Source organism: Clarias gariepinus, chromosome 28, assembly GCF_024256425.1.
Source record: "Clarias gariepinus isolate MV-2021 ecotype Netherlands chromosome 28, CGAR_prim_01v2, whole genome shotgun sequence".
NCBI classification, from domain to species: domain Eukaryota; kingdom Metazoa; phylum Chordata; class Actinopteri; order Siluriformes; family Clariidae; genus Clarias; species Clarias gariepinus.
The window spans coordinates 8,691,158-8,710,000 of NC_071127.1; the positions used below are offsets into that span (position 1 = coordinate 8,691,158).

Genomic DNA, 18,843 nt, shown 5'->3' on the forward strand with positions numbered 1-18,843 from the left:
GCCTGTACAGCTTTAGTGACCTCATTAAAGACATGTCACTAAAGCTGTGAGACCTTTGAAAGGAAGAGAGGCTCTAGCTCCTGCAAAAAGTGACATTTTCAAGGACATGTCTTTAATGATGTCACTAAAGCTGTACAGGCACAGAAGCTCCACCTCCTTCAATAAGTGACATCACTAAAGTGGGGCCTACTTTACAGGCATGGCTTTTATGATGTCACTAAAGCTGAGAGACCTTTAAAAGGAAGAGTGACTCTAGCTGCTGCAAAAAGTGACATTTTTAAGGACATCATAAAAGCCATGCCTGTAAAGTAGGCCCCACTTTAGTGATGTCACTTATTGAAGGAGATGGAGCTTCTGTGTTTTGGTGATGTCATTCATGAAGGAGGTGGAGCACTGCTTTAGTGACATCATTAAAGCTGCGCCGTAAAGGAGGTTGGCTTTAAGGATGTCACTCAGTGAAGGAGGCGGAGCCTCTGTGTCTATAAAGGGCGCACGGCTTTAGTGATGTCATCTATCCAGGAGGTGGAGCTTTTGTGCCTCTCAGTGCCTCTTAATTTTTTTTTCCGTCCTCAAATGAAACCTTTAAACACATTTATTCTCTGATTTGTCTTTCTTTATCCCTTTTCACCCCGCCCGTAGTGAGATTATAGTAATACCCGGGAGCGCTGGTGTTTTCACGCTGCATGTTTTGTAGCGTCAGTTGCACTTTGTTCGAAATGCGGTTATAGTTATAAGTGTGTGTGTTTTGTTTCCCGTCTCTGTCAGACCCCGACTGCAGGCCCAGAGGAAATTCGCTCAGTCTCAGCCCAACTCTCCCAGCAGCACTCCGGTGAAGATGGCCGACCCGTCATTGCCCACACCAGTTTCGCAGATCACCGATCTCTCCAGATGCAAGCCCAAGACCGAGGACTTCCTCACTTTCCTCTGCCTTCGAGGTACTTCTTGAGTTTTTTTGTTTTGTTTTTTGTCGTATGGATTCTACATGACCTTATAAAGGCATTAGGTTTTAGGGATTCCTGGTCCTTGGTCCTTCTTTGCTTCCTGGTTTGATTTGGTGTGAGGTTCGACCCCCCTGAGATGCTGAAGTGTTTCGGGGGTAATCGAAGAGAAGCCGAGTGCAATCACGAGGGAAGCAATGGCTTCTGGGAAACAAATACGAATAGGTGCATTAGTCAAATTAGGTATTGCTATTAACCCAGTCTGGCCCTGTAAAGTGGGTTAAAAAGCAGTTGCAGAGCCGCACAGGAAACAACAAAATCCTCCCTTAAGGGATGATGCAAACTATATATACATGCGCACACACACACACACACACACACACACACACACACACACACACACACACACACACACACACACACACACACACACACAGAGGCCCAGCCCTTCCTTGCGTGCTCATCACACTTCATCACACGGCCATAAAAGTGACAGAGGGCCGTTTGGCAGCTCCTCTGTGTATCAAATGCATTTTCATAATGCACTTCTAAATGAGAGAGGCTGGCCCAGTGCGCGCACACACACACACACACACACACACACACACACACACACACACACACACACACACACACACACACACACACACGATTTCAAATGATCTGTCTGTCAGCCCAGGAGGCTTGCTAGCCAACACTGAGGTGTGTGTGTGTGTGTGTGTGTGTGTGTGTGCTGTATATGCGTGCATGGAGGTGTACTGTACACAAGCGTGTCTGCCTCTGTCTGTTGGTCTCTGACTGTCTCTTTCAGTGTCTTTATGTCCATCTTCTGCTGTCTGTCTGTCTTTTTGTGTCTGTCTGTCCATGTTTGACTGTCTGTCTTTGTTTTTGTCTTTATGTCCATCTCTCTGTTTTTTCTTGTTTCTTCGTCCATCTGTCTCTCACTGTCTGCCTGTTCTTGTCTATATTTCCATGTCCGTCTATCTATCTGTCTATCTCACTCTCTGTTTTGGTCTGTCTGTCTCTGTCACGATCCGTCTTTGTCTCTGTTTGTCTGTCTGTCTCTCACTATGTTTTTCTGTTCATCTCCATCACTGTCTGCCTTTTTGCTTTTGTTTGTTTAACTGTCCATCTCTGTCACGGTCTGTCTCTTATTGTCTGTCAGTCTCTGTCTCCTATTGGCGGTCCGTCTCTGTCTCCTATTTGTCCGTCTGTCTCTGTTTGTCCGTCTATCTTGTTTTAGCCGTGTGTGTGTGTGTGTGTGAGTCAGACAATTCTTCCAGCGCCGATCCCTCTCTCCAGCTCTTGATTTTTTAGAGAAAGTTTGAGTGTGAATGTGAAGCAGGCAGTGTTTTCTCCTTTGTGGAACAGACGGCTGACGTCCCCGTGAAGGTCGTGGGGTCAGCAGGCGGTTCGTGCATCAGCTCCGACACCGGCTATAGCTTAGCGTATAATCTGCGTTTAGCCGGATGGCTCCGTGCGACAGGAACGTGCGCAGCGTGAGGTTTGTGATAAACAAGCTCTACTGTAATCATTCAGAGAGAACAGAGTGTGTGTGAGCGGGTTTACACTCCTACTGCCATCGGCTCCGGCTTCAGTCCTGGAACCTGACACGGGTTTTAATCTCTTACAGAGACCTTTAGTTTATGATGCAATGTACAGTAATGACACACACACACAAATACACACACACACATACACACACACACACACACACACACCTACACACATACACACACACATACACACATACACACACACACACAGTTTTAGGCTGCTTTAGATTCAATCTCAGGTAGGTATTTGTGTGTGTATGTGTGTGTGTGTGTGTGTGTGTGTATGTGTGTGTATGTGTGTGTATGTGTGTGTATGTGTGTGTATGTGTGTATGTGTGTATGTGTGTATGTGTGTGTATGTGTGTGTGTGTGTGTGTGTGTGTGTGTGTGTGTGTGTGTGTGTGTGTGTGTGTGTGCGCCGATCAAGTTACTGCACTTTCCAGGAGGTCATTGTTAGTGGTGTCTACTCTGCTTTATTGCTGCTTACACACACACACACACACACACACACACACACACACACACAAAACGATAAAGCGCCAGTGACTGTAAGACCCTGGCTTCTGCTTCAACTCTTATGTTAATGTGTGTTTTTCTGATGAAGTACACAAATTAAAAATACATCTGTGTGTGTGTGTGTGTGTGTGTGTGAGTGCAAGTGTGCGCGGCATTAAAGCACCAGGAACAAAGATGGCCGATGTCAATTTAATTAGTCGTGTTGACGTGTGCTGTTTTACCTCTGGCTCTGTGTGTGTGTGTGTGTGTGTGTGTGTGTGTGTGTGTGTGTGTGTGTGTGTGTGTGTGTGTGTGAGGGCTGATTGAATTTGCCCAGCCAGTCCTCAGGCTCAGGGCAAACTGGGTTAATGGATTCGTAGACATTCAGGAATGTAAATTAGAGGAGATTTAATCCGTAATCCTGCCTCACTCTGCAGTAGAGATGACGGTATTAAAAGGCCGCGCCTCCTCCCTCTCGGCCCCGGCGTGACGGGAAGCGTGTGTGCGCTTCACTCTGCGCCATCTGCAGCCGGGACCTTTAACCCCGCCTGATAGGGGATCTGTTAACCTGATGATCTCGGGTGTGTAATTGGCTCTCGGCAGACGGTCGTCCCGGGGATCTCTGATTATTAGGAGTCGAGCTACAGAATATTCTCCGATCTGCTTGTGTAGGAGACGGTTAGGTTTGTGGCGTACACGCGTGTGCCGAGTCTGCTGATCTGTAGAACACGTTGACGATTATACATCCTGGACTTTTGTGTAAAACAAACATACAAACAAAAAAAACTTTTTTCTCTTTATAATCTGCTACTCGAATGTACTTATCACAGAAAAGTTTTCTCAGTGCGTCTTTTTTTTTTGCATATTTTTTGTTTTTTCTATATAATTTTAGTCGTGCCCAATTCCTCCCCGTCACTAGGGGCGCTCCCACATTTAAGGCCGAAGTCTGCCATGCGTTTTCTTTCGACCGCACAGTAACACACTCGGAGGACAGCGCTATCCGCTCCTTTTGCTTGTGTGAGCTCCTGATTGGCTGTAGAGCCTTTAATCCCTCCCCTCTTAGAGAGCTCGGCCAATCAGCTCCCTCTAGACCCCCGGCTGCGAGAGGTTACAGCATCACCCGGGAATCGAACTCGCGATCTCCGGATATTAGGGCGAGCTCTTTACCACTGCGCCACTCGGAGGATCTTACTGTCTGTCTGATCTACGCCTGAAACATTGGCCTCCCAGGAATTCCTTCAATGCCCCAAACATGTGAAAGTGGCTTGTAGCGAGGTCAGGACTGTACAGGGGATGTGGAGATAACTCCCAGATGAGTTCCTGTAACGTAAAAGTGGTGTTGGTGAACAATCGTGCGTATAATTCACACAGACAAATGCACCTCTAGCGCAAGTTGACGACAAATTATCCATCGATTTTCAAGGATCAGGCGTTCCACTCGCGAATGTTTACTGGAACGACTGGCGTTCGCTTCGAATCGCGTCGTCATTCACAGACAAACCGCCTCCTTTAAAACGTCTGCACCATTCAGACGTACTATGATTAATGTTTTCTGTAAAAGTCCCAGTTTGACTAACGCCCCTTGTCCTACTGAAGCACTTGAAACTAATACGATTAAGTAAAGTTACTCAGACACCACATGACTAGGAACAATGCGTTTCATACACGCGTAGGATATTTCTATCTCGGAGAGTTCAGACGGAGGCCACGAGCAGATCTCCATCGACACTCTTCAGTCTTTAAAACCTCGGCTCAGCCATAATTAAGACCTTGGAATCCGACCCTAACCGCTCCCGGAGCCAGGAGCCAATCGGAGCGGCGGGGTTCCTCCGGCGCACACGCCCGATTGGCTGCCGTTTAGCTCCGTTCGCAAAACCTCGCTCGCGTAGTCTTTATCCCATAAAAAGAACAGGGCCTATAAGTAGACAGTTTTGGTTGTAATTATGTCTGCGCTTGGTTTAAAGCTGACAATCGTAATGAACGCCTTCACCCTTAATTATGATTTGCGTCAGCTCGAGCACAATATGAAAGCGTGCGTAATTGGAGCTCGGGGAAAGGCCTGGCTTTTATTTTCCACTCCGTCTTGGAGATGACAGCGCCGCAGCCGGCGCCAGAGAGAGAGAGCGAGAGCGGCAGAAACAGAGCAAGAGGCGCTCGTAAATCTGGCCGCCATGATGACGACGACGACGATCACAGGATGCAATTGTCCTGAACTCGGGCGCCGTGCCCCCTGGTTGTGCCCTCGAGGCCTTGACCTCTGACCGCGCCCGGAGAAGGAGCTTCGCGTAATAGCGGCCATTTCCTCAATTAGCCGAGTTTGTTTGTTTGACGAATCAAGTCGTTGGTAAAAGGTGGAAAGCTGATGCAGATGTGCTCGGCTGTCGAGAGTCTGGATGATGTCTCGCTGTCTCACTGTCTCTCCCTCCCTGTCTCACACAAAACACGCACACATACACACAGCCTGGAGGAACAGCGCTCTTGAGACGCAGTATTGTGTTGACTCAGAAGCTCAAAGCCTGCTATTAAATCTATAGAGGAGGAGTCGTATATCCTTAAGCGCATTCCACACCTGCACATCTCTCTCTCTCTCTCTCTCTCTCTCTCTCTCTCTCTCTCTCTCTCTCTCTGTCGTGCACAAGGCAGTTAAAGTATCAGATAGTCTGCGCCTGAGTGTTTTATTCAGCCAGAGTGATCCACTTACAGCCTCTGTAACGGCGTCTTTGTGTGCAGTCGATCTTTAAGTCCGCACTTACACACAGACGTATCATCTGTAAAGATTTTTTTTTTTAAGTTCACAGACATGCTGCTTTCTCCCGATTGAGGTCGGAGTAACTGAGAACTTTTTTTTTTTCTTTTTCTTCCCATGGCAGTGTAAGGTTGAGTGAAGTGATGCTGAGATGAGGATCAGTGTTACTCGGTGTGATCAGACCGGATGACCGGATCAGACCTAACCCTAACCTAACCCTAGTTACTTACTTTCACACAGCTCTGGTTAACTACGAGCACATCTCACCTAACGGTGAGCGCTGAGGTTCTGATGTTTAACTACGTCCCCAAAGACGACTTTACGTCCATCGCCACTCCTCTGGTCACTGGTCTCAGGTCTGGGTCCAGTCTGGTCCGGTGGGGGAATGAGGGAGTCAGTCCGAAAACTCTCTGTTACACAATGACCCGAATGACAAAGCATGGCTGTCTGTCTGTTTTTCTGTCTTTCTGTCTGTCTGTCTGTCTCTGTCTATCTGTATCTCTGTCTGTCTCTCTGTCTGTTAAGCTGCATGTCTGTCTATTTATCTATGTCTGTCTCTCTGTCTGTCTGTTTGTCTGTTTATTTGTCTGTCTATCTTTCTGTTTTTGTTTATCTGTCCATCTGTCTGTCTGTCTCTCTGTTTGCCTGTCTATCCATCTATCTGTTTATCTGTCTATCCATCTATCTGTCTGTAAGTCTGTCTAGCTGTCTGTTTATCAGAAAGTCTATCTTATTTTCTGTCTGTCCAGTTTTTTCGCTGTCTGTCTGTCTGTTTCTGACAGATAAACAGACAGATACATCTATCTGTCTGTTTGTATGTCTCTGTCTTTCTACCTGCTTGTCTCTCTATCCGCCTGTCTCTGTAAATAGACATATAAATAAATAGACAGACACACAGATAAAATCTCAAATTATTTGTGTTGTTGTAGTCCTTCTTGTTGTGATTTAATATATTTTGTCAGTTTGTTGTCCTTTAACAGTTGCCGTGACGATGTAATTATTGTCTGGGCTTACCGTAATGATGATAATCCATTCAATTTCAAAGTTGTGTTTTTATTTTGAAAGGGGAAAAAAAAAACAGACCAAGTAAACAAGCAGTGTGTGATCAGTGTATTATATCCTGTGTGTGTGTGTGTGTGTGTGTGTGTGTGTGTACTGTACATATCACTGTAACTGCTACATTAAGCTTCTCTAATTAAACACTACATTTTGGATCCTTAAAGGCTTTAAAATACCTTCGAGTTTGCCACTGCTGTGTGTGTGTGTGTGTGTGTGTGTGTGTGTGTGTGCACATGTTAATCCCTCTCGCTTTCCCTATACTGGCCCATACATAAGCTTTACAACAAGCTCTTTGTTTCCTCTGACCTCTAACCCCACAGACTTGGCTCTGACCTCAGACCCTAGAGGTCACGCCGTGACACTGCACGCTCTGGCTTTAAACTAACATCGGTGCGGCTGCATTCTTTATCCGCTCCGTGTGAAAGAGCAGACCGGCGAGGTCGTGTTAGAGGTCTGATTCAGGTTCAGCGTGCGCTGTTTGAAGAGGAGCGTGCTCTGTGATCGTCCCGATCAGTGTCGGGACTCGTACGTTTTTTCTTCTAGCAGAATCAGAAGCGCGAGTCTCGAGTCTCCTTTAAGCTCCTCCTCTTCCTCCTCTTCCGCTTCTTTCTCATCCCGTGTCTCTTTAACTCATCTCTCGCTCTCCCATTAGCCCCCGGAACCTGCCAGTCCATATGCTGCGGGAGATCTCTCATCCCCTCTGTAATTCAGTTAGCGCAGGGACACTGCTGCAGCGTCTCACTGCCGCACGAGGGACATCATTCGTAGCCCAGGCGCTCGGCCAGCATCGCTTTGTTCATTTATGATGCTAATGCGCGTGTCCATGATCTCACCCGAGACAGATATGACACAGAACCGGAGTCTTTAAAAAGGGGAAGGCTTGACAAGCAGGAGGCCACGTGCTGTTTTTTATTTTTTATTTTTATTTTTTTTTTATGAACAAATTTTAAGGACACACTAGGTCTCTATGTGAAACAAATTTTAAGGACACCCTATGTGTCTTTACCTCTGAGCTAACTCTCTCCCTCTCTGTGTGTCTCAAGATTCAAAATTCAAAGGTGCTTTATTGGCATGACAAATATTTTACGTTAAGCTTAGAGATAAGGCGAAAGAATATAACCTCTGTGTCTGTGTCTCTTTCTGATTCTTTGTCTCTTTCTCCTTTTATCTCTCTCTATCTCTCTCTTCAGGCTCCCCGGCTTTACCCAGTAACATGGCCTACTTTGGCAGCTCTCAGGATGAGGACGAGCTGGAGGACGATGAGGAATGCGAGGAGGAGAAGCCGCCCAGCGTGGCGTCCACATCGTGCCAGTCCACGCCACGCAAAGGCAAACCGCCCGGCAGACTCAACGGACATGGTGAGACGAGAGCCCCTGGGAGTGATGGACTACAGAAGAAAAACAAGACGTGGACAGGTTTAATTTGGTGCATCAGTGCAAGTCCGAAAGACAATCAGGAACGGACAGGACCTAGGGTTCGATAATGACGACTTAAATCGTTTAAATTTTGTTTCAAAAAACAACATATTAATACTGTGAACGTAAGGGAAGAAATAGAGGCTGAGAACAGATTTAAGTGTGTGTGTACGAGTGTGTGTGATCACTGGGGAACTCGCGTGGGAGCACGGCGCGACGCTTCATCTCTCCTCTCCAATTATCACTTGGTGGGAAAAGCGGTAACAAGGTGTTTATGTATTCAGCCGACAGCTGTGCGGAGGGGCGCTGTAGGCTCTACACACACCCCTGAGCGCCTCCTACACACACACACACACACACACACCTTCTTAAGCATGCTGTCTCTTTGTCTCGGTCTCTGCTCTGTATCTCTCTCACACCTGTGCGGTTTCTCGCTCTACTTTCCCACCCTTGTCACTACGCGCTCAATTGTGTGTGTGCACGCACGTACGTACTTACATAGGCGCATGGCCCGTGGACGTATCAGGAGTGTGTGTTAGTAATGAAGCTCCATGTTAAGAATGTACCAGCATGTCAGTAGTAATGAATGTTACGAGCTGACAGGTCTGTTTAATTGCACCTCGGCATTATCAGTGGCAGATGCTTCACGTCGCCGCGTGTGTTTAGTAGCAATAAAAGCAGCACTTGGTAAGAAAGGTGGTTTGCCTCTCGCGCACGCACTTTCTCACACTCAGAGCGTGCACGAGCGTTCCTGTCGGTGTCTCGGGTAAGAGTTTGATCCCCAGGTCATACTCCAGGTGAGTTCCGATGCACCGCTCATACTGACGCTGGAGACTCCTTCCAAAAGTAAAAGGAACGTCAACATGCCAGCAGTTTACATGCGTGAGTGTTAACGTAAGTCGAACTAATTAGAGCTAATAAAGTACTAGAACAAGCGCGTCGATGGATTACACGCACTCTCAGAGCTGCCGTTGTGGGAAATTAATCAACACCTTCTGTCCAATCGGAATCAAGTACAAAATTATTTTCAATGATATTATTATACTCTAACGCTTTGCAGAGACGCGCGACGGACAACGCGACCCTGCGCGGAGAGATCGGACACTCTTTTGGTTAAAGGTCGCACAATCACGCGGTATCGTTGCTCCGTATCAGATCGCATATCGTATTGAACGATTGGCATCTTTTAGTCACGGGATCGTGAATCATTTATCGCTGTGGGCATTGTGTCGTCTCAGAAGGTGAGACACACACCTCCAGTGTGTAAGAATGTCTCCCGTGTCTGAACGCGCAACAGCGAGCAGCACCGGGCGTCTAGCCAGACGGTCACCCGATCTCCGGTTCCCGCTGAAACCATCCGAGGTTTCGGATTCCCCCGCTCGACTCCCACACCGGGGTCAGGCACGCGGCCGAAGCTGGGCCCAGCTCGCTTATGTGTAACTTCGCCTCCTGTTTCCTGCTTTTTTTTCCCCCGTCTGTTTTTTTTTTTTTTTACTATCGATTGCACGTCAACTTTAATTCCACACACACTTCACTCATTATTGTGGATATCAGATCCTCGTCCTCTGCTCTCCCTTCCTTTGCCATGACACCCTGCCGAAGCCACACGTCTCCGTGTGTGTCACTGTGTCTGAGGACCCCCAGCGCTTTAGCTTTCATGCTCCGTACCTCAGTGAGTTTACATTTCTAAATTAAACGCTCTCGATTAATCCCAGGCCTCGGTAGCTGCCCCAGTCTCTCTCTCTCTCTCTCTCTCTTTCTCTCTCTCTCTCCTGTCCCTGGAATCAAATCGAGCTCGAGCTGGCGCTTTCCCAAAGCAGACGTGCCTGATGGTATCAAAACCCCAGTAAAGAAAAAAAAAAAAGTCAGTCTGACATAAATATAGAGCGCAGTCCAAATACGTGTTAATTAGCATCAGTCGGGTTTGATTCAAGTCCAAAGGCTGATGTAGAGTAAAGTGAAAATGGATGATGACGAGAGACGACCTGAGAGCTTTGTGTCCGCCAACTTGCTGTAACAGAAAGGGAAGAATGTGCATTAGAGTGCGAGCGCCCTGCAGCGCCGCGCTGTAACATGATTCCAATTTCCATGTGAAAAACTTCTACTATTGGCACATTTCCCAACTCAAGAACTTCAGGGGCATTTACACTACATTAGTACTTTCAAGATCTCAAGGACTTTAGGGTCTTATGGGAACTCTGAAAGCCAGACACCACCACCACCTTGCAGGTACAGAAACCTTTTCCGAAAACCACTTTTGTCATGAATCATTTTAGGACAGGACAGATACCTTTCTCAGACGTTTGGGAATCTTGCGCAAGGTTCTACCCCAGGAACTTTAAGTACTTTGCCAGTGCAGGAGAGCTTTGAAGGAAAATTGGAGCTTTGTGATAGCAGACACTAGGTAAACCTCTTTAAGAACTTGTTAGCTAACGACCATGTTAGCATTTTTAGTAGCTACGCTTTGACAATCCAGTCACGGTTGGTTTTCTTTTTCTTTCCATGGGTTGGGAATGGACTAGAGATGGTGTTACTGTTCCAGATGCAGGACAGAACTTGTTTTAGCACAGGGGTGTCAAACTGGATGAAGAAAGGGCTGGTGTCGGTGTAGTCTTTCATTCCAACTAAAGAGAACCTGATAGTCTGTTGAGAGACAAGAATGATTACTGAAACAGCTGCCCTTTCTGGATCCAGCTTGACGCCCCTGTTTTAGGAGAAGATGGTGCCATATGGACAGAGGCTGGATGGTTAATGGTGGATAAAAGAGGGATTGCAAGCTGTTTGAAATTGAGTGTCATTGAGGAGATGGTGTTGTGTAAATAGAAGGGGAGGTTTTTAGGCAAATTGCCATCCATTTTAAGAACCCAGGGTTTCTTTTCGGGATAAATGGAGCCCTGCATATGTACTTGCACCACAGGGGTATTTTTAGTTACTTTTTCATCACAGGAACCAGGGACAGAATCCAGAACTGTTTAGTTCCTCAAAAGTGAGAACATATCCATTGTAGCCGAAAAGTTTAGCAGTTACTGGTTAAATGTCTTGCAGACGCTGGTCACTACCAGAGAACAGGAACCCCCTTAGTCAGCACAGCCTAAAACAAATATTAAATAATAATATAATTAAAAACCTTCACTGACCCAGAGTTGAGGTTACTTCATGTGTGTATCCAATAGCATGCTTTCCTGTGCAGTATTTTGTGTTACAATTGGAGTAGAGCTTAGAGTGACATCACACTTCTGTGTGCAGTGTTTAATGGCCACACCAAGGTAATGAAGGAGAGGGAGAGCACGCTGAGGCCCAAAGTCAGAGAGTCTTCGGTGGGAAAGGAGCGTTCAGAGAGGACGGAGGAGCGGCGAGACGTCGCACAATCCACCACAACCAGATCTCACACCTCCAACGGGGTCGGCATAAAAGGAACCACAGAGGAACTACGCAAGCAGGTAGGCTTTACTTCTCTCCTCTCTACACATTTACATTTAGGCGTTTGGCCGATACTTTAATCCAGAGCGACTTGGGGCAACTTGGTGGTAGTGGGGTTTAAACCTGGGACCTTCCGAACCAAAGTCCAATGGAGTGCCCCAGACTTTATACAGTACCTTATATATCCCTGCCTCTTCTTCCCAAATTAGGTCATCTCGCCTAACCTTTTTTTTTTTTTTTTTTTACCTCTCTCCTCTCCTCCATCCTTCTTCTTCACTCCAGTCTCTTTATTTTGCAGGAAGGGAAGGTGCAGTCAGTGCAGCACCGTCAGGCCTCAGGCTGTGTTTAAGGGTTTCATTAAAGGAAACGAGTATTTCTGATCAGGGAAAGCACAAAGCCAAGATGGTCCAGCTCATCATCCTTTGTTCCATCCTCAACATCTCTCTCTCTCTCTCTTTCTCTCTCTCTCTTTCTCTCCCACCACCACCCTACCAGCACCCCCAACCCCCCGGTCGCACGCCGCTGTAATATAATTGACTCTTGTTCATTCTGAGGGATTAGCTTTTAGCTGGATTATTAATTTACCGACTCGTTCGCTTACGCCTGACAAGAAAAGAATGTCTGTTAACTTCGCATTGACTTCGTCGTACAGAACATGAACACAGTAGAATATGCAGTTGTATTGAATAAGCTCAGGATTCGTAAAGTCTGAAGGGGTTAGCTTAAATGGATGGGTATGCAGTGTGTGTTTGACGACTGCTTTAAGAGAGAGTGTGTGTGTGTGAGGAGCAGTACGCGGGTTAATTTAGTTCATTTCCTATGAGCTGCACTCCTACAGAGGCATTCCGTCAAATCTTCCTGCCATTGTACAGCTGGTGTATAGCAACACAGTCTGGACGTGTACACACACACACACTCAGATACTCATCTGTCTATCTGTCTGTCCTTCAATCTCTCTCTCTCTCTCTCTCTCTATATATATATATATATATATATATATATATATATATACACACACACACACACACACACACACAGTATATATCTTGCGCTCTCTTCCTTGCTTAGGCGTTTCGTTGTCTTTTTCTTCCTCAGCTGTTTAACAAGTCTATCCTCACACCTTCCATCAATCTTTGTACTGTTACGTATTCCCCATTGCTCTCCTTCCTTTTTTTCCCTCCCTCTCTCTCTCTCTCTCATTTTTGCTCTCAATGTCTTTATCTGTCCTCCATCTCCCTCCCACCTTCCCTTGTTCCAGTCTCTCTCTTTCTCTCTCTGCTGCCTGTTTTGCTCGGCTGTGCCCAGGCAGTGCTGCTGCGGTGGCTTCTTTTGCTCTCACTCGCTCTCTCGCTCTACTCCCCCTTCCTTCGCTGTCTCTTCAGGCAGACTAAACAATCCCAGACAGTGTGTTTGCTCTCACGTGCTGGCGCCTCAGGAGATCGGCGTAACGGAGATCGCGAGCCCTCTAGTGGCCACATCATTCGCGGCAAGTGAAAGTTATTCCCAGAGTGCTGTGCTCAGCTCTCTCACTCGCACACGAGCATGCGAAGCACACGAGGGAATGAACACTAAGTGGGATTGGCATCGCGCGCGCATACACAGCTGCACTCTCGCAGCCTGCTGGCTGACGGCCTTGTTGCAAACGGAGGACAGAGGATGCTGCTGTTTCCGAAGGCTCTTTAAACAGCTACGCCGGGTGGGTGGAATAGGGTGGCGCTGGTATTAATGGAAGATGAATGCCAGAGGTTGGTGGATGCTCAAGGTGGAGTGCAGTGGGTGGCAAGGGTGGGGCTTTTTCTGGAGAAAGATGGGGTTGAGAACGGAGAGGGTGGTAATGTTTTCAGCCATTAGATATATGGGTAGCTGGGATGCAGTTAAAGGAGGAAAGATGGTGGAGTGTGTATCTTGAAGCCTGAGAAAGTGGTGGGGCCATAATGACTAGAGTCTAGAAGGTTTAGAATGCTATTAAAAAAATGTTTCTTACAGAAAACAGAGGGTGATGTTGGTTGATGGTGGCCACCAGAATTTGGTTCACATTTTAGATGTGGAGGAGAGCGAGGGTGTTCCTGGAGAGTCGAGAACGTGGGGTGAAAATGGTTTTAGACAAGGAAATGAGTGTGTTTGATGGATGCAGTGCCGCATGGTATTAGATTCCAGATGATGTTTTAGCAGAAGGTGGGTGTTTTTGGTGGACAGAGCGTGGTGCAGGTTGATGTAGATAAAACCTGGATGGGGAACAGTGGTTTTTCAAGGTGTGTGTGTTTTTTTTTTTTTTCCCTAAATGGCTAGAGAGTGGACTTGAGATGTTGGTGCTGCCCAGATGGCGGACAGAGATTGTTTTAACACAGGGGGTTCAAAAAACTGGATGCAGAAAGGGCTGGTTGGTGCAGGCTTTCATTTCAACCAAGTCAAGTCAAATAAAAAAAAAAGTGGTTGCCGAAAGGGCTAATGTCAGTGCTAGGTTTCGTTCTATCCAAGGAGAGGGCTACACCTGATAGTCTGCTGAAATACAAGAACGGATCCGGTTTGACACCCTTTTTTGGGCAGAGGGTGGATGGGAAACGGTGGATAAAAGAGCGATGGCAAGTGGTAGCGCTGTCCGAAATTGGGTTTGGTTGGAGACGGTGTTGTGTTAAAGCATGGAGAGGTCGGTGCAGTTACACCTCGAACTGTGAAGGTGGTGCGTTGTCAAATAGAGAACAGAGGGTGGTGCTGTTTCATATGAAGGACAGACGAAGAGGCGTAAGTGAGTTACTCTACACCTGCTGCGCTACCTGCAGAGAGCATCAATCATCTGAGCCTCAGAGCTTTTGTGTAGAAACGGTTTAAATTCTCGCTCTCCCTCCTCCTATGCCCTTCTTCTTCCCCTTTCCTCGGCTTCTTCTTGCATGACGAGGGTGGAGCGAAGGATGAAGGCGATCAGGTTTCACTCACTCTTCCCCTTCCCCTTATCTTTTAATAGCCTCTCCTTGTGTTAGGCTGCGCCTGATAGGAATACAACGGTTCGCCGAGGCTCAAGCACGTTTTACTTGCCTCTAGTGTGGATCATACACGCGTCTACATGTGTGTGTCTGTTTGTGCATGGAAGCAGAATATAGCAGAGGCTGATGATGCCCTGAAGTGTCTGACCTCGAACAGTTCAGCCAGGTCTCAAGTTTTAGCAGTAAACTTTTTTTTTCGTTTTATTACATGGTTCACTTGTAAAACGATGTCTGTGCCTGTAACAGAATACGTCAAATAAACTGGCAGCCTGGTTTGAAAAGACGACGCAGCCTAATACTCCCATAAGAGCGCTTAACCCGTAAGGGTTTATGTGTAACCGAAGCATCGTCTGCTGCGGCAGGAATCCTGCGGGGGCTTTCAGATCTGCTGAGGAGCACCAGACGTTTATTTGAAGCGTTTAGGCAGAATTACAGAGCTTAACGAGACCACTCCATATCAGACTGATTATAATGTGCTTTAGCTATAAACTATATTCCGGGAGTCATTTTACCACCAGTAGTTGGCACCGGGCGTCTTTCTCTCCATTAGTTCCTCTCTGTTTCTGACTATTTTTCCTGTTTTAATTATGTCTCGCTGTGTCTGGGGTTTTGGTTTTGCTGTCGAGATGTACATAATACGGATCGAGATAGCTGACAGAGGGTCGCTCGTAGAGCCACAAATGGAAAGATGCCTCACCAGTAGCTTTGCGTTAATTTATGAGTTATAAATTCTTCTATTCGTGCTGAAAAGTTTTTTTAACCCAAGTTAATGGGACGACCCCAACAGTGACATGATAGTTAGATGGGTCTCCATTGTGCATGTACAAAAAAGGACCATAAGAATAAGCATTGTGTTGCACCCCTGCTGTGTATATTTATGTATTAAAGTACATTTATTCCTCGCTTATTGCTTATGCCCAACAGGTGTCTCAGTTCTATTCTTATGATGGGTAGATCGCGATCAAATATTGTTGACTGATTAATTTTCCCTTCTTCCCCGTTTAGGTCTCTAAAGTGAACGGCTTTTCGCAGCCATCTCCTGGGACCGTGGCCACTGCCAAAAAGTCGAAAGACTGCCGCCTACCCTCCAGAACTGTGAAGTACACGGTCACCGTGACCAAGGGCCACGTCACCTACACCAAAGCGAAAGGAGAACTGGTAAAAAAAGCCAAACTGAATCACAGCAAACATTCTGCTGCTGCTGCTGCTGGCGGTAATCAGCATCCAGCCAGCAATGGGCACGGTGCCCAGCCCCCTCACTCAGGGAAAGCCCCAAGTGGCAATGCAAAAACCCGCAAACAGGTGCTGTTATCAAACGGGCTGCATGGCGCAGCCAACGGGGGCGCCACTGTTCACTTCAACGGGAGGATCAATGGACTCCATAGCTCCAAGGACGATGAGTCGGAGGACGAAGCCCGCCAGGGACGGCAAGGTCTGCGCAATTCCAAACGCAGAATGGATGCAGGATCAGAGGCCACAGAGTCCAAGTCCAAGGTCTTGCTCTCTGAGGCTAAAAAGCCTAAACTGGCGTCACTTCCTGTAGTGGAGACGCGCAGCAAGAAGGTGCTAAACCAAGACAAGGCTTCAACCGCCCTTGCTAATGGGCACAACATTACAGAAACAGCTGCCTCACCCACACCAAAAACAGGCCCCACCCCTGCTCCAGCCTCACCAGCTGCCCCAGGCTCCGCCCACCAGAGCCCAGCCAACCCGGAGCCGGCAAGGCAACGGCCCAAGCGTGCTTCAGCCGGGAGGCTGATGTTCATCCACAGAGCGCAGCAAAGGGCAAAGAGCTGGCACGCTAACTCTAATGCTAACACTACCTCAAACAGCAGGCCCTTGAGTGGGTCAGAGCCTCAGACCACACCTCAGCGGTTGGAGCGGGAGCGCGAGAGGGAAAAGGAACGCGAAAAGGAGCGTGAGAGAAGCCGGGCAGGCCTGGCAGTGCTGCCTGAGGTTCCCATATTGAGGCCCAACTCGCGCGAGTTTCAGGACCCTCTGGTTTACCTGGACTCGGTGCGAGAATGCGCAGAAACGAGTGGACTATGCCGAGTAATCCCGCCTCCAGACTGGCGTCCCGAGTGCAAGCTGAACGACGAGATGCGCTTCGTCACTCAGGTGCAGCGGGTGCACAAGCTCGGTCGCCGCTGGGGCCCGAACGTCCAGAAACTTGCGTGTATCAAGAAACACCTCAAATCTCAGGGCATCAGCATGGAGGAGCCGCCACTTATCGGTAAGTTCGCACAAACTCTTAAATCAGATCTTAATAACCTAGATAAAGTGGAACAGACAATGGGATTAATATTGACATATCTTTATTAAAAACAGTGTTACCCCTTTTTATTACATTACTGGTACACCACAATAGGAACATCACAGGCTAGTCACATGACTTTACCCCAGTAACAGCACATGTTAAGATACAATGCTGTTGTCAGCTCTTGTTAGGAGACAGTAACTCACTTAAATTGCCTGTCTATTTGGATTTGCCCGTGGCATAGCTGAGTGTTTGTAGACTCCAGAAAGCTGCCCCTGGACTTTTGTTAACCAACTACTGTGTGTGTTGTCAAGGTCTAGCAGGTTATATGGTTAGTAGAAGGTGTTTACTGAGGTACTACAAATGCAGCTGCAGTGTTGGAGGCGTTCCAGGTGGAGAACTGAACCTTAGGTCGGTGACCTGTACTCATGCTCCTGTTGAATATCGCATTTTTTTAGTTGTGTTTTGAGACCTTAAATAAAGTTGGCATGCTGGTTTATTATATTTGCAGAACTCGGGGTTGAATTTCTGTTCTGTTTACACGAATGCCAGCTGGGAAGAAAAATTAGTTCCAGCTTTACCTTTTGACTTTTACACAGCATTGATACTGGAGACACCTTCAAAAAAAAAAAGAACGGAGGCGTTGCTGTTCTTACATACAATATGCAAGAAGTTAAGTGTTGTAAAATGCAGTATAAAATTGCTGCCAAGTTCTCCGTTCTTTAGGGTCTTGCAGGGTTAATGTGCTATTCCTTGTAATGGTTCGTCAGAGTAAATGATATTTGTTTCTGATGAAAAAGCAAACGTCTAACAGCACTGAGTCAAGGTGACCACTTTTAATCACGAGGATGTTTTGCAGCAGCTTCATTAATCTTCAAGGGGGGAAAATTGTCTTGTAGGCTTCTTTAGTCAGGGGTTCTTTAGTAGTAGAAGTGCAAGGGGGTTGGACTCGGCTCTCATTTTTATTATTATTAGGAGATCACATCTGCAAAGACTGCAAAGTAGAACAGATGAACTAGTTCATGGGGTTCTAGTGTTTAGTAGAGATGGAGTGGCCAGAATCGGCTGGATTTTAATTTGATTGACCACAACCGTTCATCTGCCGTTGTTTTGTGATTTGAGACGTTTGAGACGGTAACACGTTGCAGTTTCTTTATAATCCTACGGGTGGCACACTCTGAACTATTCACACAATTTCCTCCCATGTGGTAGGAGTGAATTATTTTTTTTTTTTTCTTTTGTTAAATTTGAAGGTAAATGTTAAACTCTTGTATTTGAAGTTAGTTGGTATTGTTTAAATGCTGCGCTTGTTTGTTTTTTTAAGCGAGACAACTAACAATATAAGAAACAATAAGAAAGTCTACATTTACTTTTACTCATTAAACGTTTTTAAAGGTTTAACATTGTAACAAATTCGGGGAAAAAAAAAATAATATTGAATCGGAATATTTATAAAATCGTGATACTCCATCCCTAGTGACTGGAGTTGTGAACTCTAAGGTTAAACCACGAATGTTAAAAACCCTCGCACAAATCGCCATCTTCCCTTTCTCAGGGGGCTGTGAGGTGGACTTGGCGCGATTCTCCGAGCTGGTCAGCGACATGGGTGGCATGCAGCGAGTGATGGACCTGAAGAAGTGGAGCCGTTTGGCGGATCTGCTCCGGATCCCGAGGTCGGCTCAGGATCGGCTGGCTAAGCTCCAGGAGGCCTACCTGCAGTTCCTGCTCTCTTACGACCAGCTCTCTCCTCATGAGCATCGCCGTCTCGAGCACGAGGTGCTCGGCGAGAAGGACACGCTGGAGCGCCGCCGGGGGCCCCTGGAGGGTCACTCGGAGAGCGGGTACGGTCACGCCCTGGCGCTGCCACGCTACGAGCCCAAGAACGGGCTCCACGGACCGGGCAAGGAGCCGGAGACGCCCCGTAACCCTGGGCGCCGTCGACTCTTTAGTCACGAGAAGAAAAAAGAGGGTCACGT

At 47.1% G+C, this 18,843-nt stretch overlaps 1 protein-coding gene across 1 annotated transcript in view; it reads left to right on the plus strand.

The window, feature by feature from the left end:
* jarid2b (jumonji, AT rich interactive domain 2b) overlaps positions 1-18,843 on the plus strand; it is a 103,283-nt gene that overhangs the window by 71,027 nt on the left and 13,413 nt on the right. The window contains exons 4-8 of the mRNA XM_053489832.1: positions 766-935; positions 7,985-8,152; positions 11,456-11,649; positions 15,616-16,843; positions 18,423-18,843. The exon at positions 18,423-18,843 is cut by the window's right edge and continues 55 nt beyond it. Coding sequence (XP_053345807.1) covers positions 766-935; positions 7,985-8,152; positions 11,456-11,649; positions 15,616-16,843; positions 18,423-18,843 — 2,181 coding nt within the window. The remainder of the gene's footprint in view (positions 1-765; positions 936-7,984; positions 8,153-11,455; positions 11,650-15,615; positions 16,844-18,422) is intronic.